The following is a 27,151-nucleotide window of genomic DNA, read 5'->3' on the forward strand; positions in this document are numbered from 1 at the left end:
CCAAAACACCATCACATGCCACGCAATATATTCCCAGGAACTCCATTTTGTCCTTCTACCGACCCCCCCCCCCCCTCTCCCTCCTCTCTCCTCCCGCCCTGCTGTCCTCCTACGTTTAGGCCTAACGTCCTCAGGCGCAGTTAGTATTCATGACGGCGGCCGAGGCGTGACAGGCAGCTGGCGCGGCTGCTTTATGGGGCCTGTTAGCGCAGGGCTACAGGGGCCGTGTTTGGTGGCGGTGGACGCCGCCAGAGACGGGCGCTCCCACCGCCTCGTAAATCGCCTCCCCCACCCCCAACGCTGGACTCCCTTTTCACAGTGGACACGCCTTGATACAATTTCTCTTTTTCTCGCTTGTTTTTCTTTTTTTTCTTTTTTTTTAAGAACGCGTGAAGGGAATGGAGAAATGACATTGGCATGCCCTATAGCGGGGTGCATTAAACGTCACGTGTGTGTGTACCGTAGCTTTGATTTTTTTTCCCCCCTCCATCTCTTATTCAAGAGCCAAGATGCAGGGTACTGCAGCTGCTGCTCAGCTGCCTCTTCAAAGATAGAGGGTTGGCACACAGCCAGGCGGCAACACACAGATCACCAACATTGAACAGATATGAACGGGTCCAGTCAAGGTCATCGGATCGCTTCGCCACACTGACTGGCGCCCTGCCACCATCGGGCGACTATCCGGATGACATGGCAGCTCGCTTTGAAGCTCACGCCACCTTGCATGAGATCGGGACAGATGTGCAGGCCCACACTGTGATTACTCACACCACGAGAGCGATAGGTTTTACGCCTTTTCATTCCAGAATGCACCTGAGCTATTAAAAAAACGACTGCCGTGTTTCTATCACACGCCCCATAACACTTGGTGCAGGAATGGGTTGGTTTTAAGAGGGAAGTCTTGGTGGGCTTGTTGCAGGTAGTTACCGTCACGTCTAGCGTAGCTCGCCTTCAGCAAGCACACGCCACCCGAGGGGATGCCTCAGCGGAAGGAAACAGCCAATTAAGCAGTCGGCCATCTCATTTGAAACGGCTGCCGAAGCCAGAGCGACAATGAAGCAGAAGACAGGAGGATGACGCTGCAACTAGGTTTCCTTTTCATCCCGCCTTCCCCCCCCCCCCCCCGAAAATGCTCCTTCTCTTCAGTAAAGGATTTTCTTTCGGACGCTTGCCTCTCTCCCAGTAGTCCTTTTAAGTCTCCGTCGGACGGAGACCTTGGCTGTGACCATCCATCACCCCTTCGTGTGACATACCAGGCCTGTTGTGCTTCATTCTTGAAGACTCCCACGAAGGCAGCACTACTGTCCTCTTACTGAAGACAGCTGGCTGCCACAGAGGCACTCTGCAGCATCTCTCTGCCCCCCACTCCCTTCCGCGGCCTTCTTGCTTGTCTTGTTTGTCTGACCTTGGCCTGTGTTTGTGGGGGTGGAGGTCCCGCCTCAGTGTTCCGCTCCGAGGCCCAGCTTAAGTGCTGAAAACCCTGAAGTCTGAAAGGGGAGCTCAGCCAAGCCATTTCCCCACAGCTAACTCTAGGACTAACAGGCTTACTCACCACCAGGATCGATACGAGATGGAGTAGAACCCTCCGCCATCAGAATCCCGACTCCCAGAAAAGGAGATTTTTTCTCCAGTTTCTGTCAGTTTTCTGGGGGGGGGGGAAGGGCCTTCAACATGTGCATGACACATCATACTGGTTATTCATTTTGTTCTTCGTATAGTTTGCCCCCTCACTGCAGCAACAGCACAATTTTCACTTTTGGGAGATCAGCGTAGTCAGCTTAAGTGAGGAATGTTGCAGTTGAATTCCCAGCATTTCTGCTGTCTCCCAGGCGTCACACAAAGAAAGGCTGTGGTTCCATCATAAGCTTTGATACGATCTGGTTTGAGATCACTTTCAATCTTGGCTCAATCACCATGATGGATATGAAGAAAGAAGATATGTGCTTTTTTGAATCTTTTATAGGGAGGACGCAAAGGACTTCAAATGTAATGTAATCTAAAAAGGGCAGTTGGACATGGTCCATCAACAGATATGGACAACAGCTCAGGATTGGAAGGCATAGTTGACCTTTTTTAATTGTACGGCATCATTGTAAATAATAAGTGTTGCCTCAATAGTATTTCCTTGTTCCTGGAACCAATAATTAAGGAAATATGATAATCCTTACGCATGAATCTTAATTGATTCTGCATGTTCAGAGGCTGTAGGATAGATTTTATAATCTTGTAAGATCAATAGTGCTTCAAGACTGGGAAAGGGCTTGGATGGGTTTTCATGTTTGCTTCCTGAGTTCCTTTCTACACTCAACCTGTACGGCACTCCAGTACAAGACTGAACTGGACCCCTGCTGTCTCGCTGTCACTGAATAATTGCACCAGCAGATTATTTGTAAAACCACTCTGCTCATTTCCTCGAGGGGTGCACTCTTTGGTGAAGTAATGAAAACAGGAATTGGGTTCCTACTTACAAATAAAAGAAAAAATGGATCCATGGTTCATGCCTTTCGGTGCTCATTTTGTCTTTTCTGTTGCATCAACAGCCATAATGAATCTTTTTGGCAACATCCACTTTGCCCTAATATAAATTAAAACATTAATTTGACGAGGAATGCCCCAGATGCAAGATAATACTTGATAGCACTGTCCTCTCGATCTGAGGCCCCCCCCCGTTCGGATTCAATGAAAGCTGTCGAGCTTCGATCTCACCACACACACACACGTTCGCCATTCACGGGCATTCACACACACACACACACACGCACACACACACTGGAAGCTCTGCATGGAGAAATCCTGAGCTTCAAAGGCAGCTGTCTGCTGCTCAGCGGAGCAAGTCCTTGGTGCCAGTCAACATCCTCCCTGGCTGTCAGGCTGATCTAAGATGGCAGACAAACAGGCAGGCAGACGCCCACCATCACACCACGGGCAGGGCACATACACAGGCTGTGTGTGTGTGTGTGTGTGGAGGGGAGGGGTGTTTGTAACACTCCAAAAATGTCTGATTTGCTCACCGGGCGGTGGATAGGATCAGATATAAAATTGGTGTGACTAAGAACCTGGTTAACTGATCATTGACTGTGTGATCATCAATAATGATGGGATACAAGTTGTTGAGAAGATCAGGTAGAAGGAGGGTAAATAGAATGATATGATTGGCTCCAACTCATGTCCTCCAAAAAGGTCTTAACCAGACCCTCAAAAACAACCTAATCTCCCTTCTTATTTGTTCTCAGGCAGGTAAACAGACGCCTAAGCCCGTTCATTTCAGGGGTCCTGTTCTCTCTGACGCGGCTTGAGTAGGCTGGAATCACCGGGGAGCTGAAGACAGCCTCCACATTCTTAGAACATAAAGTTGTTGCCAGAATTCTAAGAGTACGGATTTGCTTCTGAACTCAATGGCAGCTGCCTACATCGTATTGTGACTTGGACTTCATTCTATATTGATCTGTGTATGCCTTTCTGACATTCAAACATGCTATTCAACAGATTCTGCCTGTTACAGACTAGGACGTTTTCCATTTCACTTAGAATTTGTCACCTTTCCAAGTTGGTGTATATGGAGTTATAACTGTTTGATAAAGAGACTTGCAGTGGGTCTCTAAACAAAACCAAACAGCTAGATGGGACTGTCCTCAGTACTTCTCTGCGATAAGTGTGTATTAAAGCCCGGGGTTCAGGGGGACTTGTGTGAAATAGAAATAGACCAACAGGGGCACCCGTAAACATGGCCGAGCGGGGGGTCAAGAGAAGGGTCGCCTCGCTTCGGCCTCTAAGTTTAACGAAGCAATTCCTTTTATCACCAGAGAGAGAAGGAGAGTCGTGAAGACGGAACTTTGCTCTCTCTCTTCTGCCACTCGCCATTGGCACTGTTCCTCAACCACCTCTGAAAGGTCACACGGCGCAGCATCCGTTGACGCTTTTACACCCCGCTCACGTCACCAATCATAACAAGCACCATCACCCGATGGATGGAGCCGGCTTTCCGAAGTTCCCTTGCCCTCAAACAAAGAGAAAAAGTTTAATTAAATACACTTGGGGATAATTAAATTTCGTGAGACTATAAGGGTGGAGGCACAAATTGAATAGATGAGAAAGATTTCCATAATCATGGTAATCAATAGCTAATCTACCGTTCCAAATGAGGAAGAATTACTCACTTTCTTATTACCACCATCCATCCTTCTATCCTTCCTTATGAAACAGGCCCCTGCATTCTCTTCCAGATAAGTAAAAGCAATTACACTAGTTCAGCGAAAGGTCAAAAAGATACTTTGTCCTGGGTGTCGTGGTAGAACGTATGGATAGACTGAGTAGAGATTTTTAAAGGTCAGAGCAATTTAAATCCCTTTTCCATTTCCTTGAGTCAACAGGAGGTTAGGGTACAGCCAGTGTCTTAGGATACATTCTACTGTGTTCATCGGTGCTGTGAAACATAACACGATGTTATACAGCACCGTATCCCTTGCGTGATTCAAATCGAGAGAAATGTTGAATGTCCGTACTTAAGGGTGCGTTTGTTTTGCTCGCTTGCAGTGTCTGCGGACGCTGGTGGGCCACACGGGGGGCGTTTGGTCGTCCCAGATGAGGGACAACATCATCATCAGTGGCTCCACTGACCGCACGCTCAAGGTCTGGAACGCTGAGACAGGAGAATGTATCCACACCCTGTACGGGCATACCTCAACTGTACGCTGCATGCACCTGCACGAGAAAAGGTAGGTCGGCTTCATCCTGGAGCTGGACTGGTTCCTCTGTTTGTCTGAATGCGGCATCGTTTTTGAATCCTTCCCGAGAACAGACAAGCCCCACCTCAGGCCTCCCCTCTGTGTGTTTTCCTATCAGTGTCGTTTCTTACGGTTGGGTATCCTGAAAGGCTATCTAGGTCAACACAAGCCCTTGGTCCACTGCATGTTTATTTGATGTAAATTCCTGTAGAAATGGGACTTCCAGCCTTAAAAAATTTTTTTCTTGAAATTCTGACCTAATCCCCGACCTTATCCACCCTTGATGCACAAATCAATGACTGTTCACTCGCTGTGTTATAGAGATAAGCCTCTTCCTTCCTGGAATCTCGCCGCCTTCGGTACACTGTCAAAAGAGCAGTACGTTGCCACACATTAGAACTTGACAATGTGTCCTGTGAAGTGTACCGAGCAGCTCATAGGGACTGAATAGAACAGAGCTAGCCAGGCCGAGCTGTCTTCCGCTCTCTCCAGACTTCACTAGCTCCTTCCTTCCGCCCCGGAGGGATGGGGGCTGGGCGATCCACGTTGGTTTTGTGTAACATTTGATTAGTCACTCGGCGGAAGGAACCGCCAGGCAACATGGCCAGCGGTGAAAGAGCGCGTCTGCGATCTCCATCTTTGTTGCGCCAGGAGCCATTTTATAAATTAGCAGGCAGGCAGGCGGTGGCTATTGAGGTCCTACAGTTAGAACAGGGTGTATTGTGCTCTGCGAATGCTTTGTGTTAGTACAGACAAGAGGACAACTGTCGAGTTTTCACCTGCAAAATGACTTAAGAAGTGAATGTTATTTATCAGGCTCTTTTGTGTGCAGTCAGCGTGAGAGGAAGTGATGCCACAGCTGTTGAATGCACTCTTGCCAAACGGACTCAAGGGAGAAGGTTTAGTTCATGTGCGCAGTTGAGAAACTACTCTCTATTCAGAATCAGTGCCGCTGAGCATAAAAAATTCGAGGCATATTTCGACCATTTACAACTTACCGCTCAATACAAATCTCATTAGAGAGACAGTTGTTAAGTCGACCGAGGAAACAAGCGTGGAGTATGTCAACGTCTGTTTGACGGGGGCCGCGCTCCTCCTCTCTCTCCCAGGGTGGTGAGCGGGTCCCGCGACGCCACGCTGCGTGTCTGGGACATCGAAACGGGCCAGTGTTTACACGTCCTCATGGGCCACGTGGCAGCGGTGCGCTGCGTCCAGTACGACGGCCGCCGTGTGGTAAGCGGCGCCTACGACTTCATGGTGAAAGTGTGGGACCCGGAGACTGAGACCTGCCTCCACACGCTGCAGGGACACACCAACAGAGTCTACTCCTTACAGGTGAGCTCTCCTCCCACTTACCTTGGACTCCTTTAGATATTATTCAAAGCGACGTACAAATAGTTTGTCTCGAAAGGACTTAAGATCAAGGATCGGAAGATCAAGGATCTGAAGTTTATAGTTCGAACTGAATTGCAGTTGTCGGACTTTCCAACACAACACTATTAATCACAGGTATCCTTGTACACACACACACACACATACATACAAATAGTATACTCAACCAGCAAACATTTTACGATGCCGTTTAGTATATCCCCTCAGCCTACCTGAAAGATTTATCCGATTTTTCTTTTGAACTTTTTGGTTCTTGCAGTAAGAGATTAGAAACTAATGCATTTTACCAACTGCAGGACGCGAGTCCTTAACATTAATCGAGTCCCTTTACAGAAACCACTGAACGCAGCCGTCTAAATTATGATAATGACTATCTCTTTGAAAATGTGCAACTGGGTTGCTAGCTTGCCTAATGCAGCTGGAAAACTGGATGGACATTCCCCAGTAGACTAGGCAATTATTTATAAAGGTTGTGCATCTATTCTGCTCTTCAAAACGCTGTTCCTCCTGTAAGAAGGTGCTCGCCATGTAAACACAGGAGCCTCGTCTGTGTTCAAAGACAGAGTGTGTGTGTGTGTGTGGGGGGGGGGGGTTACCCCCCGATGGGATCTCCATATTGACTTGATTCATAAACGGACCTTTTGAAGCGTGTGTGTGTGTGAGAGAGCTCGAGGTGAGGAGGTTAATTGATGGTTTGAGATGACCCTCTCACACTGTGACTGTGCACTTACTCTGCTGGCATCACCTTCAGAGAGGGGTCATGCCTGTCAGGGGTCATGTCCTTATCTTTCATAGCCTGACGTTGTCATACTCATAATGCTAGTCAGAATATGAGTCTGAAAACTCTCCGTTGGGCTGTGAGTATGGGGCGTGTTTCAACCGAACTCGTAAAACAAATGCCTCTTCGCTCAATTGGATAGACTTGCAACCAATCAGAGCAAAGTAATATGTTGTCTGTTGAAAACAAATTCAACCCAAGGGCTCTTTTGTGACTTTGTTGATTACATTACTGTTGATCATCTGTCCATCATCGTATAAAGCCCGCCCTGGTTTTATATAGTTGTTCCCAATACGAGACCCTCCAGACCCAACTTCCGACCAAATGTTTTTGTGGGCGGGGCGAAGTCGGGCTGGCATCCAGACTATATCTTTCAGTTTATTACATGTAAATAATAGTTTATTATATTATCTATATAGTATGTATTGTAGTACAATGTATTGGGGCTGTATTTCAACATGTAACCCCCCTCCCCCAGTTTGATGGGATCCACGTGGTGAGTGGCTCACTGGACACCTCCATCAGGGTCTGGGACGTGGAGACGGGCAACTGCATCCACACGCTGACGGGTCACCAGTCGCTCACCAGCGGCATGGAGCTCAAGGACAACATCCTGGTGTCGGGCAACGCCGACTCCACCGTCAAGATCTGGGACATCAAGACGGGCCAGTGCCTGCAGACGCTGCAAGGTGAGGTTAACCCCACCGTGACCACGACAGTGACCGCACAGTGACCGCACTGCGACAGCAGGGAGCTGGGTCGGGCGGGAGGGGGGTATTCTATAACTGGGGGATGACACGATGAGGATAATTAACAGGATTGGAAATAGTGTGGGTGTGAATATGGAAGTTGGGAGGCCCAGGCAGGCAGGCAGGGCTGGGACCCCCTATGAGAGGGAGAGATGGGCGCAGTGCCCAGCTTGGGTTATGGGCCGGAGCCAGGACGTGGGCCGCCAGCCACCAGCTCCACACAGAGACCCTGTCCCCTGGCTCAGGCTCCGTTTGCCTTCCACGTCCCTCTGTCAGGGAACGCAGAGAGAGAGACGCCTGGCTGTCCAGTCGCTGCAGCATCCAGTGAACTCCACTCTGTCCTCCACGGAGAACCGCAGGCCGCTGTCACCACACACACACACACAACGTTGTCATCGCACGTGCCCGCCCCATAGCATCTGCAAAAGAAAGGGATGTCTCTTTTTGTGAGGGTGAAATGAGAAGGGGGAAGAGGGTGAAGTGAGAGGAGGGGGAGGAGGGTGAAGTGAGAGGAAGGGGAGGAGGGTGAAGTGAGAGGAGGGGGAAGAGGGTGAAGTGAGAGGAGGGGGAGGAGGGTTAAGTGAGAGGGGGAGGGAGAGGGGGGAGGAGGGTGAAGTGAGAGGGGGAGGGAGCGGGGGAGGAGGGTGAAGTGAGAGGGGGAGGGAGCGGGGGAGGAGGGTGAAGTGAGAGGGGGAGGGAGAGGGGGGAGGAGGGTGAAGTGAGAGGGGGAGGGAGAGGGGGGAGGAGGGTGAAGTGAGAGGGGGAGGGAGAGGGGGGAGGAGGGTGAAGTGAGAGGTGGAGGGAGTGGGGGGAGGAGGGTGAAGTGAGAGGGGGAGGGAGAGGGGGAGGAGGGGTGACGTGAGAGGGGGAGGGAGAGGGGGGAGGAGGGTGAAGTGAGAGGGGGAGGGAGAGGGGGAGGAGGGTGAAGTGAGAGGGGGAGGGAGAGGGGGGAGGAGGGTGAAGTGAGAGGGGGAGGGAGAGGGGGGATGTCTGTCTTGTTCCGGAGCCCGTGAGGGATGTGGTGAGCCGGCTTGGTTCTGAGACGTTTGGGTGGGGTGTTTGTAGGTCACCTAATTGGGTCAGTGGGCAATTTCCAATGGTTCATTAGTGCGTTTAGATAAGACAATCGTCAGACCGTACAGTTAGCCCTCGCTGTGTGATGAGGGTACTCCAGGGACAAGGTAGTAAGAGAGATCGCTTTGTTGTGGAAATGAGGGAAAGGGGGATGGTGAGGGTGTGGGGGCAGAGGCGGGGGCAGAGCTGGGGGCTGGGGCGGGGGCAGAGGTGGGGGCTGGGGCTGGGGCTGGCACAGAACATTGTCATTATTATTTTTGTGGGGCAGGAAAGCAAAGAACAAAAACGCAAGGCTTGCGATTGCACCAGAGAAAGACAAAGGCAGGCACCAGGGACTTGGGCCCACGCAACTGTAATATTTCATTTAGAATAGAAGAGATGGCAGGTGTTGTGTGTGTGTGTGTGTGTGTGTGTGTGTGTTTTCCCCCTTAAATGCGGTTTCATAGGAAATGAACTTGTCTCATATCTTGATAATTACAATTTGAGTCCAGTTGCTGCCATAGCAACTTCGTTAAAAAGCGTTAATGTTTTATGCCCTTGAAAGTCTTGTTTGTTTGGTTTGTACAAATTGATTTTAATTTGTTATCCGCATTTCCCAGGCACAAGCGCGCACACACACACACAGTCTAAGGTGTTTTGCTGAAAGGAGTGACAATGGTCTCAGACACCAAGCAATCAAGCCGGCTGTGGGTGTTTCTGACGGTTGTGGGTGTTTCTGCCAACTGTGGGTGTTTCTGCCAACTGTGGGTGTTCCTGCCGGCTGTGGGTGTTCCTGCCGGCTGTGGGTGTTTCTGCCAACTGTGGGTGTTTCTGACGGCTGTGGGTGTTTCTGCCGGCTGTGGGTGTTTCTGCCAACTGTGGGTGTTTCTGCCGGTTGTGGGTGTTTCTGGCAACTCTGGGTGTTTCTGACGGACACACACATCTCTGCCATTCCAGCCGTCTCCAGAGTCAGACAGCAGATGTGGGACTGGAGCAGCCCCTGAGCCCTGTGTATCTCCCTCTCCTCTCTTATCCATGCTCTTCCGTAGTCGGCCGGCCCAAGATACAAGAGCAGGGCTTTTCTGGCCGTATCACGACTAGAAAGTCCTACCCACCTCTAGCCAAATGTGCTCTGTCTGGGGGTGGAATGTGGAGAAAATTGCTAACAGGAGGCTGTAGAGTGAAGGGCTCTCATCTGGTGTCTGCCAGGCTTGCACAGCTGTCCACATCATGGCCTGTGGGAGCTTAGGAGGGCTCCCATTCAGGGATCTCACAACTGGAGAGCTGGATTTTGCCTCCTTTATCTCTGCCTCTCAGGGCCTTTTCTCAGTCTTGCGTGTTGTTGTTTTTTTTTTTTTTATCATCTTCTGCCAAGTGTGTACTTTCTCTGCTGCCTGGATTCTGTCCGTCTATGTTTTCCCTGTTATTTGGTCTCGTCTCTCTTCTTAAATCTCTCCCGTCTTCTGCTGGTTTTCTACTCTCTGTTCTTGTCACTGTGTACCCTCTCCTCTCTGTGGTTCTCATCCATCTCTTTTTCTCCCCCCCATCCCTCCCCCTCCCCCCTCCAGGCCCACACAAGCACCAGAGCGCCGTGACGTGCCTGCAGTTCAACAAGAACTTCGTCATCACCAGCTCGGACGACGGCACCGTCAAGCTGTGGGACCTGAAGACGGGCGAGTTCATCCGCAACCTGGTGACGCTGGAGAGCGGGGGCAGCGGCGGCGTGGTGTGGCGCATCCGGGCGTCCAACACCAAGCTGGTGTGCGCCGTGGGCAGCCGCAACGGCACGGAGGAGACCAAGCTGCTGGTGCTGGACTTTGACGTGGACATGAAGTGAGGGGGGGCAACGAGAGGAGGATGGGGGGGGGGGGAAGAGACAGGGAGGGGGGAAACGAAGGGGTGAGGCCCCCGAAAAGGTGGGAGAAGAAGCAGACTCTCGAGACACTCGTTCCCCTTCTTGCACCCGTGGCGACCCCTCAAGCATTACTACCAACGAGCCGCAGGCCCCTACTCCCCCCCTGTGTCCTGTCCCCCACGCCCCCTCCCCCCCACCCCTTCGTTAGGAGAATGTTACTGACGAATCAGCAGCCGCGGGCGCCCGCGTCTTCGTCCAGCCTTCACCTCGCCGCCTACTCTGATCCTTTGGTCAAGTTGGAGGGTGTGGTGGTGGAGACGGAAGGGGCGTGGCTTGTACACGGCTCTGCGGTTGGCTGGGAAAGAAGGGAGGGGAGGGGGGGGAGAAGAAAACATGGCCGAAGTCGAAGTCTCCGCGGTAAACTCTTCACCCTCACCGGCTTAGGGGCAGCTTCGCACAGAGACTTGCTCGCTCAAGCCTGACACGTAAACATTCAGATGTATAAAGATATATTATTTTTTAATCCCACCCAACATAAACAGCCAACTGTCTAACGGAGGGGAAAACAAATACACACTGTAATACAGTACACGGCAGAAGATGGAGGGAGAAGGTTTGTCACGAGAGGGTGAGTTCAGTGTTGAGCTTTTCTTGGTGTGTGCCATGTAAGGGGGGCTCATTTTGAGGGGGGGGGGGGGAGGGGGGAGAGAGAGAGAAACACACAAAGCTTGTCCCACTCATCAGGAAGTGTCGGCCTAAATTCAGACCCGTTTATTGTCGTTGTTTTACCGTTCACTCCTTTTTCTGTCTTGCCTGGTTTTATTTTCTTAGAAAAATGTGAATTTCACCTCAAGTTCATTTTGTCAGCTCACCTCAAGGGTTTTCTTTCAGATTTTTGTTTTGCTTACCGGCAAGTCCCAGTATTACACTTTATTAGCTCTCTCAGTGCGAGTTTTAGCTTCTTTTGTTTTTCTTTTTGGTCTCTAGCTGGAGTGTGGAGCATAGCCTCCCAGATAGTGATGCTGTCCTGAAGCTGCATGGGGTTTGTTCCCTCATGCTGGTGTCACGGTTGGCGGCAAGAACCTGTTTTCTCTACTCCGTTGAACAGCGCCCCCTCTCTCTCGATCCCAGTACTGTTCTCCCCAGTGGCCAAACTGTATTTATGCTGCTAGATGAACAGACGAGAAAAAACTAAAAAGATGGAACTTCTAACTTGCTGTGACGTTTTAGTCCCAGACTAAATTCCAAAATCAACTCTTGATATGACTCAGTTTGGACTTTTTAAAGACACACACACGGTAAAAGAGCTACGTGATGACAAATAAACAACCAACATTTTTCTTCTTTTTTTTTTTTCTTCTTTTTTTTGTCTTTGTTTGTTTTGTTTTTGCCACTTAAACTTGAGCCAAACGTGCCTCTACGAGGCTAAGAGGAGGGAGTGTGTTTGACAGACAAAGGTGTCTGCTCGTGTGCTTGTGTGTGCGTGTGTGTGTTTGTGTGTGTGTGTGTGTGTGTGTGTGTGTGTGTGTGTTTTGGGGCAAATCGTAAACACATTCCTGGGGTCAAAGCTCTTTCAGCTTGTTCTTTGGGGTCATGTACAAATGTTGTATGAACTGGCAAAGAGAAAAAGGAAAAACAAGCAAAACATATTGGTTTTAACAAACTGTCCATGCGTGATTGTGGTTCTGTTCAGCTCTATCTGAAACAACAGGCACCGATAAAAAAAAAAATTACGAAAAAAGATAAAGAAAAAAAAAAGAACCAAGCATACTGACAAGTAGTGAATGCCAGGGGAGTCTTAGTGCTTTGAGTATTACATGTTACAGTTGAAACCGCTGAAGTTGCTCTGCTCTTAGCGGTAGCAGTCTCATGGTTTGCGAATGGCACACAAGCAACCAAGTGAACAGACAAAACATTGTAGCCAAACAAAAATCGTCTCAATCTCCAAGAGTCACACAACTCAAGCTGAACTGTGAAAGTGGTATAACACTGTATATTAAAAAAAGAAAAAGAAAAAAAAAGAAAAACAATCTTGCTCTATCATTGTTTTGTTTTTTTTTGTTTTTTCCCCTTCTGTTTAATTTATGGTCTGGTTTGAGAAATCAGACATCGCAGGTGTTTTATTTTTTCAAATTCATGTAAACTGCCTGGCAAAAAAAGGAAACAGACAGAGGAGAAAAAAAACTTAAAGGGATTGTGTATTTGTTTGATTCACTTAGATTTTTTTTTATTTTCTTATAACTTAAGTGCAATAAAATGTGGGTTTTTCTTTTTTCATTTCAAGCATTTCGGTTGTCTGTGTTTGTCACTTGTGTGAAGGCGTCTTGTGTGTTCAATAAAGCCTCTTCAGTTTCATTACATTCACTGTGGAAATACTTTCAACATGCGCAAGCTTCTGTTCCAGCTCACACATTGCTTACATTGTACCTGGTTATTTCACACTCACCACAGAAACAACCTGTATGATGTTCAGGGGTCAGGTGGCCGAGCGCTTAGGGACTCGGGCTAACAATCAGAAGGTTGCCGTTCAAATGAAGGTTGAGTCCTTCACCCTACTTGCCTCGGGGGGAATGTCCATGTACTTGTAAGTCGCTCCTCTGCTAAATGACTAAATGTAATGTAAATCAAGATCTGGTGCAGGGAGTGTATTCTTATGTTTTTAACAGTACCTCAACACCCTGATCGCAAGCACACACTACCACTGCTGGTATACATACCCTCAAAGTTTACATTTGCAAGATGTTTACACACAATGTTTTCATGGACCTCCATTATTCCAGCATAATTCAGCCTGTGTGGAAGGGTGTGTACTCAACTACTTGGCCAGTTCAGATCCACAGTGATGTGACGTGTGCACAACGCACACACAAGCAGCAAAGTCTGTTGCCTAGTGATGGATCTTCTCTGTCTCTGCTATAGAATGGTGCAACTGAATATCAAGGTGCTGTATTGTCAAGAAGCAGATCATGTCAGTTCTCGTCGTCATTCCCTGGCTTCTGAAAAACGGGTGACGTATTCGCCGTGTTCCAAATCTACAGTACAGGTCACCAAAAGTATATGCTTGAGGAAGTTATGCGTTTTGTATTGATCAAGAGAATAAACTGCACAGAGACGATTCTTAGAAACGGACAGTCACTAGTCTAATGTTATATTATAATGTCACACGATTTTAGGTAGAAGTAGTGTGGTAAGGAGAAGATTAAGTACAGGATACTCCTCTCCACCACAAAAATGCAACTGGAGGTGTGAGGAAAACAGACAGCTTAACTGAGACACCCTAGTCTCTTAATGCACTTCATTTTGGAATGTGATGAATCGTCCAGTTCCTCAGAACTTACTGGCCATTAATCTACCTCACATTACCTCCCCCCTTCCTCTCTCCGTTTCCTCTCCTCTCTCCAAGATGTGATTCATTTCCCTGGCTTATTCACGCTAGTTGCGTTTATGTATTGCAGCTTCATGTGATGGATACCCCCCCTCCCCTCAAAGCCTGACATAGTATTAAACCTAGGTATGAATGAAAATTATGCCAAGAGATATATACAGAGTTGAGAGACAGGAGTGAGGTTGGGTTGTTGGCCGAGGGGAATGTTTGGTTTTACTCTTAATGATCAACACGGCTTCTGACGTTAGGTGTAGTTTGTATGCAGGGTGATGGAGGAGTGAAGTGAAAGTGTCAATGTAAAGGAGGAAGCCGGGAACCCCGGATCTTCACAATCCTCATCATGGGGGTCAGATGGCTGAGCGGTTAGGGAGTCGGGCTATTAATCAGAATGTTGTATTCGATTCCTGGCCGTGCCAAATGACGTTGGGTCCTTGGGCAAGTCACTTCACCCTACTTGCCTTGGGGAGAATGTCCCTGTACTTTCTGTAAGTCGCTCTGGATAAGAGCGTCGGCTTAATGACTAAGGGCCCTATCTCTCGATTCTATAATCCCTCTGTAGAAATATCCTTTTTTACAGTGCCAGGAGATGCCTAGACTGTCATCTAGCTGTTGCTAAGATAGCTCCCCCTATGGACATGGAATGAGTTCCAGTGTAGACAGGGTAACATTAGATGCTAATCTGACTAGCCTGTTGCAAGTTAGCTGGTGTCTCTTAACGCTTAAGAGGAGGCCTCCATTTTAAATGACTTCATTTCCTGCGGGAACTGATGTTTACCCTGAGGGTAAATGTTTTCAAATGACACATTTGACCTTTGCGTGTTCTCCACACCCCTTCGCACACAAGGAAAGCCCATTGAAATGCCAAGTTTGTCTTTCCTCAAATTGAGCTCTAGAATGAGTTTCTGGACTAACAGGAGAGCAAAATGGAGGGTTGCATCACATCTGATTTGACATCACACTATGAGATGAGTCACAGGGCAGGCCTGGAGAACAATCGTATGTGATAGCTCCAGCACACTCATATTCTGCTATACTCACATGATGGGCATGGCTAATCTCACCCCTGCTGCATGCCCTGCCTTGACTAATCGCACAGGAGAAGCCAACCACGGCTCGGCACGAAGCCATTTATCAATTTTTCTGTTGATTGGCATGTGGGAAAATGTCCCCCATGTGAAATTTTGAATTTTTGGCACTGTTTGACAAAGTACCCTTAAATGGTGTGCTAATTTGAGGAACCTGGCATGGCTGCCTTGTGGGTCTGTCAGGAGGTCCTGCTGTCCTGTAACTCCATCAACTGCAGACGGCAGAGCCTCATGGGGATCTGAAAATGAGTTGGTCGCATTGCTTGCTCTTACATTTTTGCAAGAGGGTTAACATGCGCACAGCTTGTGACGTTCAACACGTTCAGAGATTACCTCAATAAAACTAGGAGTTCTATATGATTATCATTAAAAGTGTTCTGTGGCCTCATACCAAATGCACTTTCCATAGTGATTTGGTGTCTAAGTTTATATTTATGGATTACTCCCAAAAGTTTAACAATTAAGTACACCCACCTACCTTTTTCGTAAGTCATTCGTTGATGTGGAGCAGAAGATGGAGTGGAGGTGTGTGTTTGTAGAGGAGAGAGAGCGAGAGAGCGATAGAGAGGAGAATGGGGAGGGTCTGTAAATGAGCATGCAGATTCAAGCCACCACAGAGCCCATCTGTACCACGCTAGTGTGCGTGGGAGGAGGAGTGTGGCAGGGGAGCGTGCCAGGACATACCACCACGGGAAGGGGCACACACACACACGCCAGCATCCTCTCAAACAAACTGACAATAAAGCACCACCTGTCTCACAGGGGAAACTATGGTAAGGTAGGCGTGTGTGTGCGTGTGTTTGTGTGTGTTGGAGGAGAAGATCTGCAATGTCATCAAACCAGCATATCTCTCCTCCCCCTCAAGTTTGAATAATTCGGCCTGTGTCAGAGAAGACTGTGGAATGCAATGTGTTTGTGTGCATTTTGCATGTTGACTGCAGTAGTGTGTGTTTGAGTGGCATTTCTTTGCAGAGAACGCAGGTGCACGCAGGTGTTTTGAGTGTGTGTGTGTTTGTGCCCTCTGTGGCTTGGCAGGGCGCCACTGACAGATCCTGAGGAGAAGACCGCAGCAGGAAGGAAAAACCCTTCTGGAGCCACGCTCACGACTCACTAGAGCAGAGAGAGAGAGAGAGAATCGGCGGGCGAGAGAGGCTCACTCAGAGATGCAGAAGCAGGAAATGTGACGGCAAAATAGTGTGAAGAAGAAGATTGGGCCTTTGTGTGATTACTGAGAGAAGAGATTCCAACAGGAGGACAATTGTATTTACCATCTGCTAAATATTGCAAGGTGAACTGTTACGTACATCCTTTCTGGAGCATTATCTGGGATGCTGCCGCTCATTTAGTGCACAGACCATACAATACATTTTCTTTCTCATGTTACATGCTCTTTGTTACTGGCTTATGTGAGTTACGTGGACTTTCCCTTCAAAGAATGGTATTCAGGTATTAATATTGAACTTTTTTTGTATACGTTACTGTAGGGATTTGATCAATGACGGTGAGTCATAGTAACTGAGGTAACTAGTACTGAGGGTGTTTGATGTGCTGAACATGAGAATTGAAAACCCCTTTGCATCAAAGGAATGAGGTAGAGAGACAGCAAATAGACCTGAAGCTAGTACGTGTCAGAACTAGTTCTAACAACAGGGTCTTGTATGCACCAGGGCACTTCAAACTGACATGGAGGACGATGATGAAATGGCTTTGAATGCTGTCAGAGAAAATGAAGATGACCTCTACACCCGTCAAAATACATACAGTAGCCATCCATCAAAGCCTAGGTGTTTCTCTCCAACTTCTCCTTTAGAAAAGCCTACATGTCAGCTCGTCAATGCAGTTACTCTCCCATACAACAATATCCAAATCAGACGCTACCCTGTAAGATTCAAGGTACTGTAGCCTCTGGCTATGTAAAACGACTAGCATGATAATGCGCACTCGGTGCCTGACATGAAAGCCCCAGTGCCACAAGATGTGAAAGTCGTCTTTTGAAGTGCGAGTAACGAGGGCAGGCGGAAGGAGCTCCACTCTTGACTGGCTGTCTCTCCAACGAACACGTACGGCACATCTCTGACCAAAGATCCTCGTCTCCAGAGGAACGTTTAGAGAATATGCCTACGTGTGTATGAATACATTTCAAACACATCATGGGCTCTTCAGTACTTTATGGTAACTTTTTAAAAATAGATCTGTGCATTTCCCAGGGGCAGCCAGTATTCTTGCATGCGATATAAGGCATTCCCCGGTGTATGGGACTATAGCAGAGATGTTCTACTGTGGTATCCATTTTCTTTACACATAATGAAGCCGTGTCTGGGTTGCTCCTGGTGGATCCAGAGGAATTCAGAGTGGATCTCTGTCCCTACCTGGTGAGTGGCTGAGCTTTGGGGTAATGAGAGCTGGGGTGTGGGGTGTTGTGAGGGATTCCAGAGGCCTAGTTGGATTGTTGATAGGCTTTTGCTGTCTGAGATCTTAGACTTGCCGAACAGGTAGTATTCTGTAAGAGAGACTGTGTGTGTCTTAAGGGATGTGTGTCTGAGAAAGACAGGGAAGGAGAGAACACTAGTAATAGGATCGTGAAAAATCGCGGTTTCCCTCCAAAACGTGTTCTACAAGGGCGTTCCATCCGGTTCAAACGCCGGCTTCAGGACAGACCAGAGCAAACATACAGGGAGTGTGTCAGTCAACCAGACGGAGTGGGAGGGATGTTATCTGTCAAGGTGTTCACACCTCAGCCAGCACACCGTCTTTTCCGATGACAGACAGAATTCTATTCTGGTTTAAGGTATTTCTTGAGGATTAATCGTGATGACTAACTCTACTGGTGAAAATCGAGTGTAAGGTTTGGGTGAACGGGATTATTACTGGCTTTACTCGTTCACTTTGACATGTGTCAGTACATCAAGTATCACAGTATCTGGCGATCCTAGCGCAAGCATCCTTCAAATCTGGTATTATTACTGTAATGCTCTTCATAGCATAGATGGCAGGCCTTGCTACGTATGGGAAAGCAGGCCGCATTAAAAAGTGTACTGCCAGACACACTCCCTCACACTTTAAGCACACCATATTACACATAAAGCTTGTCAATCCTAGTCAACACGTTACTAGGAACCGGGAAAATCCACACTCTCGTAGTATTCTATGGCACCCAATGTCCCAATATAATCCCATAATACATTTGTCACCAAATCCCATGTGTAGAAGCACAACTGCTACTTGTGAAGCTCTTTCACAGTACAACCCATCATTCAGTAGCAGCACTCTCTCGTTCACGCTGCTCGTCCAAGCTTAATTAAATGATTAAAGAGGGTCTGATTGGCCAGTGAGTTCATTCTGTGCGGGTGCCCCCGACTTCAATCACTCACTAATTGGAAGGTAATAATGAAGTTCACCACAGCTTGGGCTGAATCTGGATTCACAGTAGATTGAAACGCTCCAGACAGAAAAGGATTTGCATGATGTATCTGTAGCGTCAAAGTCCAGTAGCTTGAGTTGAGAACCGAGTTGAGAACTTCTTTTGTGATTGCACTAATTCGGATCGTGCTGTGTGGCCTGCTGTAATCTGACATGGGCCTTTTGTTTACTACTATTCTCTGTTTCCCTTCCCCCCCCCCCCCAAACAGCTGCTTCCAGAAGCATTTCAGACATCAAGACTGGCCCTTGTACAGTGACTAGTCCCATGGTTATGGGCTGCAAAACTATTAAGTATGGTAACTTTGGTACATCGTGTGGTGCTCAAATCTGGAGTCTTACTGTACTTATTGAAACCATAACCATTCAAAATCTAACATGGGGTCGACAAATATAACACAAATCTGTCTGAACTGAACAGTTACTTCAGTACAGTACTTCATCTGTGCCTTATCGACCCCCTCTTCACTTAACGGGGAAAAAGGCGGGTTGCACAGAAAGCTTGAAATCTTTAGAAACTATTATTGAAAAAAGGATGGGGGGGGGGGCGGGGTCTGTCTGAGGCCAGCTCTGAAGATTGGTTTGAAATTGAAGTAACAGGAATCCAAATTAGATGCAAATTAGAGAAAGATATTTATTTTATGTTTTATTTCCTGTTGTTCTGGATGGTAGGTGATGAGTGCTATTCATCGTGGGCCACTCAGGTAATAGACAAAAAACAACACATTAATATTACATTAAGCTACAGAAGTCTTTCAAGGAAAGTCATTAATCAAAGATCCTATGCAGTGTAAACAAAACTTGCCTCGTTGTTAGATGATTTTCTGTCGGAGGATGGGCCAAGGAACGCACCACAATGAAAAAGAGTTGACTTTGTTTATTAATCGAGCTGCTCGGATCAGGTCACCACGACAGGCAAAGTGGTTGGCATGACTGACTAACATGTCTCTCAGATGAACATTATATGCGTGAGCTGAACCATACAAATATAGTAACCACCAAAACATATTCTTGAGCGGTATACCTTCCACAACTTAAGGCATAGGAAGAACAATACACAGGTGGTTCAGTCTTCACTCATCGTTTGTACTATTTTCTGCAGGTTGCTCTTTCCAAAGGTGAAAGTGCACATTCTCCAATCTATATGTGTATTGTCCGAGACCTGCTGCGTGACCTCTTGACCACAGCAAGAGACAACCTCACACATTTATAGAAAACCCGCGTATCAGTCCCCCCTCTTCTGTCACTCGTAATACTTAGTTAACGGGTGTTACTTGGGCAGTGTAATGCTATGTGTTTGTTGTGTTGTCAAACAAAAATAAAACGTTTGTCCAACAGCACCACACACACCATACAAATTAGTTCTCTGCGTTTTACCATCCTGCTGTCCGTCCTCTGCGGATGGCCAGGAGCAGTGACCAGCCACAGCAAGGTGACCGGGAGCCCAGTCCAGGGGCTCACCTCATGCCTGGCCAGGTACACGGGCTGGAGGGTGATGGTTGACATTGAAACATGTTTTATTGGGTGTTCTTAGCAGAGGACCTGTGAGCAGTGGGAGAACCTGACCTGACTACACCCACAGCGGCCAGGCAGACCAGCGTGAGCACAGGAACAGCAAACCAAGCAGGAATCGAACCTTGTTGCTGTGAGGTGGCAATGCAAGGTACTGTGCCACTAACTGTGCCACTAGCTGTGCACGCACTGATACTGAAACACAAGAGGCATCAAATAAAGAAAAGGAAAGAGGGAGGAAGAGCTGGTGCAGCAGACATCATTGTTAAATAACCACAATCAGACCTGTTGTGTCAATATACAATGCATGGCACAATGTACCGTGTCCAATATACAATAGTGTTTGTGCATTTGATGGAATGCAAATTCAATTGCCTGGGGTTGTGGCATGGGAACTATAATATTCATGATTCATTCAAGTCTGCTGCTTATGCTTGGAGCAGTATCTTCATGTAGATGGATGTTGTTTGAGTGGAGCTGCTTCCTACTAAGGTTGACTGTTTTCCTGTGGGTAGACGGGAGGCACACGATCAATCGGCACTCGACTGGATCGCTTGAAATTAATTTGCCAATGATTGTGTGTCTTGGAATTGGGAGTCACTGCTGTTTCTGTCCCTGCACATCTATAACATCAAACATACTGCAAGCTCTGTGTGTGCGTGTGCGTGCGTGCGTGTGTATGCGAGAAAGACGTCAGGCAAAGCAAGTCTGAGCTTGTTGAAGTAAGAACCCTTGAGCATTAAAACAAGAAACAGTCTGTTGAAAACACACACACATACACTTTGAAACAGTCTGTTGAGAACAAACACACTTTGAATCCTCCGTATGAAACAATGTGATCTGAAAGGTTCAACTACTGCAAGAAAGTGGCCTTCTTAATGCCATAAGTCAGTGATAATCTTGGGTGAAGACTGTTGTGGACAGGTTTGATTGAACATAGAGAAAAACTGCTATCCCAAGACTGGAAAATGGATCTGCAACCACATCGCTTCTCCCGTGTCGAATTGCGTCGAGGAGCAGTTAGAGGCTACGGCAGGATTTATACATTTCTTACTTATCTCCATTACCTCGGTGCGTCGACCTAGTCAAGCAGAGAGAGGCAGATGAGGCAGTAGCCTTAATGAGACAGGCGGTGACAAAATGACACAGGAGAGAAGGATGGCATCAATGGAAGTCAGAGAGGCGGTGAGTGGAAATGTCTTCAGCGAGGGGAAGAGCTAAGGAGCTAAAACAGAGTATCTTCATTTCTCACTCATGAATGCTCAGTAGGAGAAACGGCAAGCTCACCGGGGAGAAATTGCACCGGCGGAAAATGATGGGTTTCACTGTACCTGGCCTGGAGAAAGTTGTCTCTTCTTGAGAGGGGCTGTGAAATATACCTGGAGCTTTTCGTGCCTTGCAATATCTTTTTTTCTGATCAAACGATTGCCTCCTCACTCTTTTTCTATCAAAAGAACATAAGTTGTCTGGTGTGTCTGCGAATTGTCTGATTACGGGTGTCTTTCTCTAGGTCACACAGTCTGTTCTGGGCCTCGCAGTCGATGTCTGCAGTCGCAAATCTGTTTCTCCTGCAAGGCTGCGAATCAGGAAGTGGCTTCCCTTGCCAAGCTGGGGGGATGGGGTCAGAGGTCAATCTCCTCCGCGCGCTGACAGAGGGAGGGCAGTCTGTCAGCAAGGACGTGACAGGGACACAGCGAGGCAGGAGCTGAGTGATTGCATTAGGGGGGTGTATCGGAGCAGAGACCGCATCATGTCCTCTTTTGAGAAGGTCTGTTTGATTGGCCAGAGGACTTCAAATCGACAACCCCAAATTCGATGTTGCAGAAGCTCGTGTTTCTCTTTTGGTGGCTTGGCAGGAAGAGCTGCAGTCGTTCTGACCAATGGAGCCAGCGCAGATTAGGCCTATGAGTGTCTGAATGACAAACTGACATGCAGCTGTCAGGGACAGCGCTCTGTCAGGAAGGAGGAATGTAATTTTAATGGAGAGAGCTCAATGGTGAAACTAACAAAGCAATAGAATTTGGTGCAGCCTGGCACAAATAAATCTTTTAAATGCGGCTTGCTTTCTGCTTCCTCCAATCCGAGACGTGAATCAGACTTGAAACAGATGGTGACCTATTGACCCCGTATACATGAATCCAACAGAAAGGGTGATGACAGAGTTAAAACGGCGATTCCGGAATTGACAACCAAAATGTGTCACTTTTGATTTATATTTGCTTGACTGAGCACATCCATCTTGAATCTTTGAATGTGCCTTCCTTTATTTGGACTGAGATTTTGTTCAGATTTAGTTGAAAGCCATACATATGACATATTTGACATTGTGTGCTGTGTGTGTACTAAAATAAAAGTTCAATTAATATCACATACCCAAACTTGCGTATTCCTTCCTACCGAGAGATGCCATCGCTGATTTTACAAGTCCTCTGATTGAATGACCCATTCCTCTGATGTCAAACTTAATCAATGTTAGGACTTATCCAAGCTTTGCTTTTCATATTGGGCCCCCAGCTCCTGCCATCCTGTACTCTGTTCTAATCCCCTGTCTAGACAAATGCATGGGCTGTTGCATCCTTCGTCATTTGGTCCGCTGGAATCACAAGCAGGCAGACAGCAATGGCAGGCAGGCATTATTGGGGCCCTAAAGTGGAACACGATGGCTTCGCCTGCTAAAAGCTCACACTGCTCTCTGAAACTGGTGTCATTAGAAGAAGAGATTTCTGTTTCCTGTCTGTCTCTCATCCCTGCCTGTCTGTCTCTCATCCCTGCCTGTCTGTCTCTCATCCCTGCCTGTCTGTCTCTCATCCCTGCCTGTCTGTCTCTCATCCCTGCCTGTCTGTCTCTCATCCCTGCCTGTCTGTCTCTCATCCCTGCCTGTCTGTCTCTCATCCCTGCCTGCCCGTCTCTCATCCCTGCCTCCCTACCTCTCATCCCTGCCTGCCCTGGCCAACAGTCTGCCTCGATTTCCTCTCACTGCATCGACAGCTGTCACTTTCTGAGGCCTCATTACACCTCTCTCACTCTCTCTGTCTCTGTCCATACACACACCCCACTCCCCTTCCTTCTCTGTATCTCACATATAAATGCTCTCTCCTTCTCTTACTCTTTTACTCTCTTCACATCTGCTTTGCTTGTTGTTTTTTCACCCCGATCGTCTTTCAGTTCTGCAGATGTCTGCAGACGCATTTAACCCCCCCGTCTCTCATGTCTTTTACTTGGTTTCCTCTCCCTCCTCCACAAGCCGGTCTAGTTATCTGATTGGCAAGTAATTACCAGTTAGGTGACAGCGACCCATTTCAGGAGTTGAAAGGTCATTATGGCCGCCATCCCTATTTATGGCTTATCAAGCTTTTTTTCCCCTTTCCCCCCCTCCCTAGCCCCCATTGGAAAGTTGTGTTCCTTTGTCCTCACTTTGTAAAAATACAACAATTGGGACATGTTGCTGATGTTGAAAGGGCAGGGTTGGGGTATGGTTCTGGTGTTCTGAGTGCAATGAGGAAAGAGCTTTCTCCACCTCAAGCCAACCTTCAGGCCCATTCTGCTTGTCTCAATACTGACAGCAATGGAGAGGGGTGAAAATTGTTGTCTGCCCAGAGATGGTCTTAACTACTATTATTACCAGAGGCTCAGCCAGGTAATCTATGAAATTTAAGGACCCATGTGAAGAGGTCACTTAGATACATGCCCTGAACAAAAGAAAGTTGGATGAAGTCACATTGAGAGAAAAAAGAAGAAAAAAAAAACAGCCTATTAACTATGGATAAACATTATAAACAATCATTTAAAAAACAATTAACCAATGTTGCTTCAAGAGCTGAATATCCATACCCATGCAGCAAAATGTTCTAATTTTCAAAATTTGGGAGGTTAGTAACAGCATGATATACTTGTTCAAATCCCGGAGGGAAAACATGTTATTTTCACCTTTTAGTTTAAACCTTCTGCCCTTTTGAAAAGCTAACTCCTGTTTCTGTGATCTTGGACAGTGAATCACTGGTTCTTGTTTGCAGTCACCCTTGTGACCTCTCTTGTGCTTGTCTCATTCATAAAATTACCACATCAAATCAGCACCCCACTGCTAGCTTTGTTGTTCAAAGGGCATTTTTGGCCTCCCATTTTGCATTAACACTCCTGCTCTAAAAGTGACACACATACTAACCAGAAAAGCTATTAGCATAGTCTACGGCATCATTTTCTTAATGAGTCACAACACACTTAGCATTGGGGGTTAGACAACAGACTGGACAGCTAAAATGTTGGCTTTTTAATGCTGAACTGATGTTGAACACTGTTGTTTTTAAGTGCAAATTAAGCTGTTGTTTTGGGGTTGTGGCTCACATAAATTGCTTATTCTTGAATAGTAGTTTGGTTTAGATGAAAAAGTGGAAGAATGGCAAGTTTTTCTTGCCATTCTCAACCCAGTCCAAACATGTAGTCTGTAGACCCCCAAAAATTGTCTTCTTTCCTTTCTCAAGCATTTTGTACTTTTTCGGCTTTAGTCCACACAAAATTATGCAATGTCAATACAGTCTTTCTTTAGCTTCTGAAAGCTTTCATTTGTGGTGAAGCTTAAATGATGCAGGGTAACAGGACTGACGCACGCAGACACAGCCGTGCCGTGGGTTCTCAACAGCAAGCTCATGTTGGGATGCGCGAGGTCGCGGAAACCAACCGTGGCAACCCGGCTGAATCACGGACCAGGCCACGCAGGGAACGCCAGGCTTTTACATCACAAAACCACACAAAGAAGAACTCCTCAAAGTCTGTTGACAGTACAGTAAACATCAAATTTTAGAGCAACCGAATCAGATGTGTGTGTATACAACCGGATTTAGGTATTCATGTGTCTCAACAGTGTCGTTAGAAATTCTGACTACGTGTAACTAAAGTAATTTCTTTGTCATAAATCTTAATCTCTCAGCTTGGTTGTTTCCTTTATTTGGACTCAAAAACATGTTTATGCATTCTGCTTTTGCAACTGCCAGAAAACCACAGCATAATATAACATCATTTTGACTGACTGAGACTTTACGCATTAAAGTCTTACTCCATCTAATCACCAGAGATGGCAGAAGTAGGCTCCACACTTCCTTCACTCAGACTAAGTAAAAGTACAGATACTCATGTTCCAGCTAATACAGGACAGTTGGCAACACTAGTCGTTTTACACACAACAGTGCAATAATAACATAATAACATTGTAATAACAGTGTAACAACAGCATAATAACAACAACAACGTACTAACAGTGTATTAACAACATAATAAGTATAATGATAGTGTAACAACTGTGTAGTGATGGAAAAAGTACTCTTATACTTCACTCAAGTAGAAGTAGAGATACTCGTGTTTAAAAAGACTCTGGTAAAAGTTGAAGTGATGTCTACACTTTTTCATAGCCAGGTAATGAAAAAAGGAATTCAATTACAAGAAATAATATTGATCATGCCAACAAATACAGATGAAAGCTTAAGTGACAAGACTGGATTTAAAATGTATAAAGTAGAAAGTACAGATATCTCAAAAAAAAAAAAAAGGAGTGAAAGTCAAAAGTGGTCCGAAAAATAAATAGTAAAGTAAAGTACTGATACCAGAAAAATATACTTAAGTACTGTAGCAAAGTATTTGTACTTTCTTACTTCCCATCGCTACTTGCAATGTTTGGGACAATCTCGTCGTTATGATCAGTGACCTATGCTCTTTTGTAAAGCTCTCTCTTGGAAGTCGCTTTGGATAAAAGCGTCTGCTAAATGAATAAATTTAATGTAAATGTAAATCTCTGCTAATCACAATCGCACCTTCTCCAGTCAGGCCTGGAGTCAGACCGAAGGGGAATACTAGGGCGTGGTGTCCAGAGAGAGGCATACCTAACCACAGGCCAACACCACAAAACAGTTTGTGCTGACTGCTAGTTTCTGGCTGGCTGTTTCTGCCAACGTAGAACACCAAATGGGAAGAGACCTACATTTAATGTAGCCATGACTCTCTAGTCCAACATTACTTCAACCGATGGTCATTTTAAACATTTGCATTAGCTTGTCTTTAAATTGGACCCCTTTCTTTAGATATTTTTATCAGCTTTAATTATATTGATAGAGACAGTTAGAGAAAGAAAAGCAGGTAGAGAGAGAGGAAGATGTGCAGGAAATGGCCCAGGCCGGAATCTTACCGGGGCTCATGCATTGTGGCCTACAGCTTAGTGATATGTGACCCACCAGAGTTCCCCAAATAAGACCCTTTTCTTTGTCAGCCCAGATTGAACCAGTAACATCTATCTGGCTGCAAGGGCCTTAATTTTCCCACTCAGCCGGTGCCAGACAGAGGAGAGCGAGAGACGCTGTTACGCATCATCAAAAGGCACCCTATTCCTGATTGATATGCACCTATAGTCCTCATGCAGGCTGCTGCAGTAAAGAGGGGGAGTGGCAGAGAGGGAGGAGAGGGGGGCGAGAGGCAGGGAGGAAAGGGGGAGAAGGAGAGAGAGGGGGAAAAGGAGAGGGAGGGGGAGAGGGAGAGATGGGAGGGGAAAGAAAGGGAAAGAGAGGGTAGGAGAGGGGGGATGATAGGGGCAGGGAGAGAAGGAGAGGGAGGGGGAGAGGAAGGGGGAGAGGGAGGGGGAGGGGGAAAGGGAGAGAGCTTGCCAGCACAGAGAGAAACATAAAGATGAAAAGCCTACAGTAAGTCTCTATGATCTCTCCTTGCCCAGCACTGAGCCTACTGTCTAGGAAAGCATGTCTGCGCCTAATATTGAGATAATCATACAGTCTCCAATTGCTGCTCTACTAACAGCCAAATTAGCACGATATTCATCTATTGATTTTCTATTTGTACAAATGTGTGCTTTTCGAGGTGCTTGCCTATGGTGTGGTTGAAAAGGTTAAGCATATCAAACGCAGGTTATGGTAGTATTCAAAGGCAGCATTGATATATGACAGGAGGATAGGAGGTTAACCCTGGAGATGAAAGAACAGAAATACAGTAATCAATGTCTGTTTTTTTGCCTTTTATTAGGTTTCCCCGCTGCTAAAGGTCAGAGCTTTCCTGCTGTTGGGAGCACAAATGGAGATGTAGAGCACATGTTCCACCACGCAGACCCCTCTCTTACTGTGTAAGGAATGATAGCATTGTTACCTCATTTAGTCCGATTAGAAGACATTCTCACAATGGCAAGTTCTGGAGTTCTGCTTCTCTCGTATAC

General features: G+C 46.9%; 1 protein-coding gene across 6 annotated transcripts in view; it reads left to right on the forward strand.

Moving 5' to 3' along the window:
• The window catches only part of fbxw7 (F-box and WD repeat domain containing 7), a 113,738-nt gene extending 103,192 nt beyond the window's left edge, over nucleotides 1–10,546 (forward strand). For all 6 annotated transcript variants that reach the window (XM_084686235.1, XM_084686234.1, XM_084686233.1 and 3 more), the window contains 4 exons: nucleotides 4,534–4,715; nucleotides 5,834–6,059; nucleotides 7,373–7,583; nucleotides 10,265–10,546. In XM_084686235.1, the coding sequence (XP_084542361.1) occupies nucleotides 4,534–4,715; nucleotides 5,834–6,059; nucleotides 7,373–7,583; nucleotides 10,265–10,533 (888 nt within the window). In that variant the 3' untranslated portion in view covers nucleotides 10,534–10,546. The remainder of the gene's footprint in view (nucleotides 1–4,533; nucleotides 4,716–5,833; nucleotides 6,060–7,372; nucleotides 7,584–10,264) is intronic.
• The last annotated feature ends 16,605 nt before the right edge of the window (nucleotides 10,547–27,151 follow it).

This window comes from Hypomesus nipponensis, chromosome 22 (assembly GCF_054491055.1).
Source record: "Hypomesus nipponensis isolate SF chromosome 22, ASM5449105v1, whole genome shotgun sequence".
NCBI classification, from domain to species: domain Eukaryota; kingdom Metazoa; phylum Chordata; class Actinopteri; order Osmeriformes; family Osmeridae; genus Hypomesus; species Hypomesus nipponensis.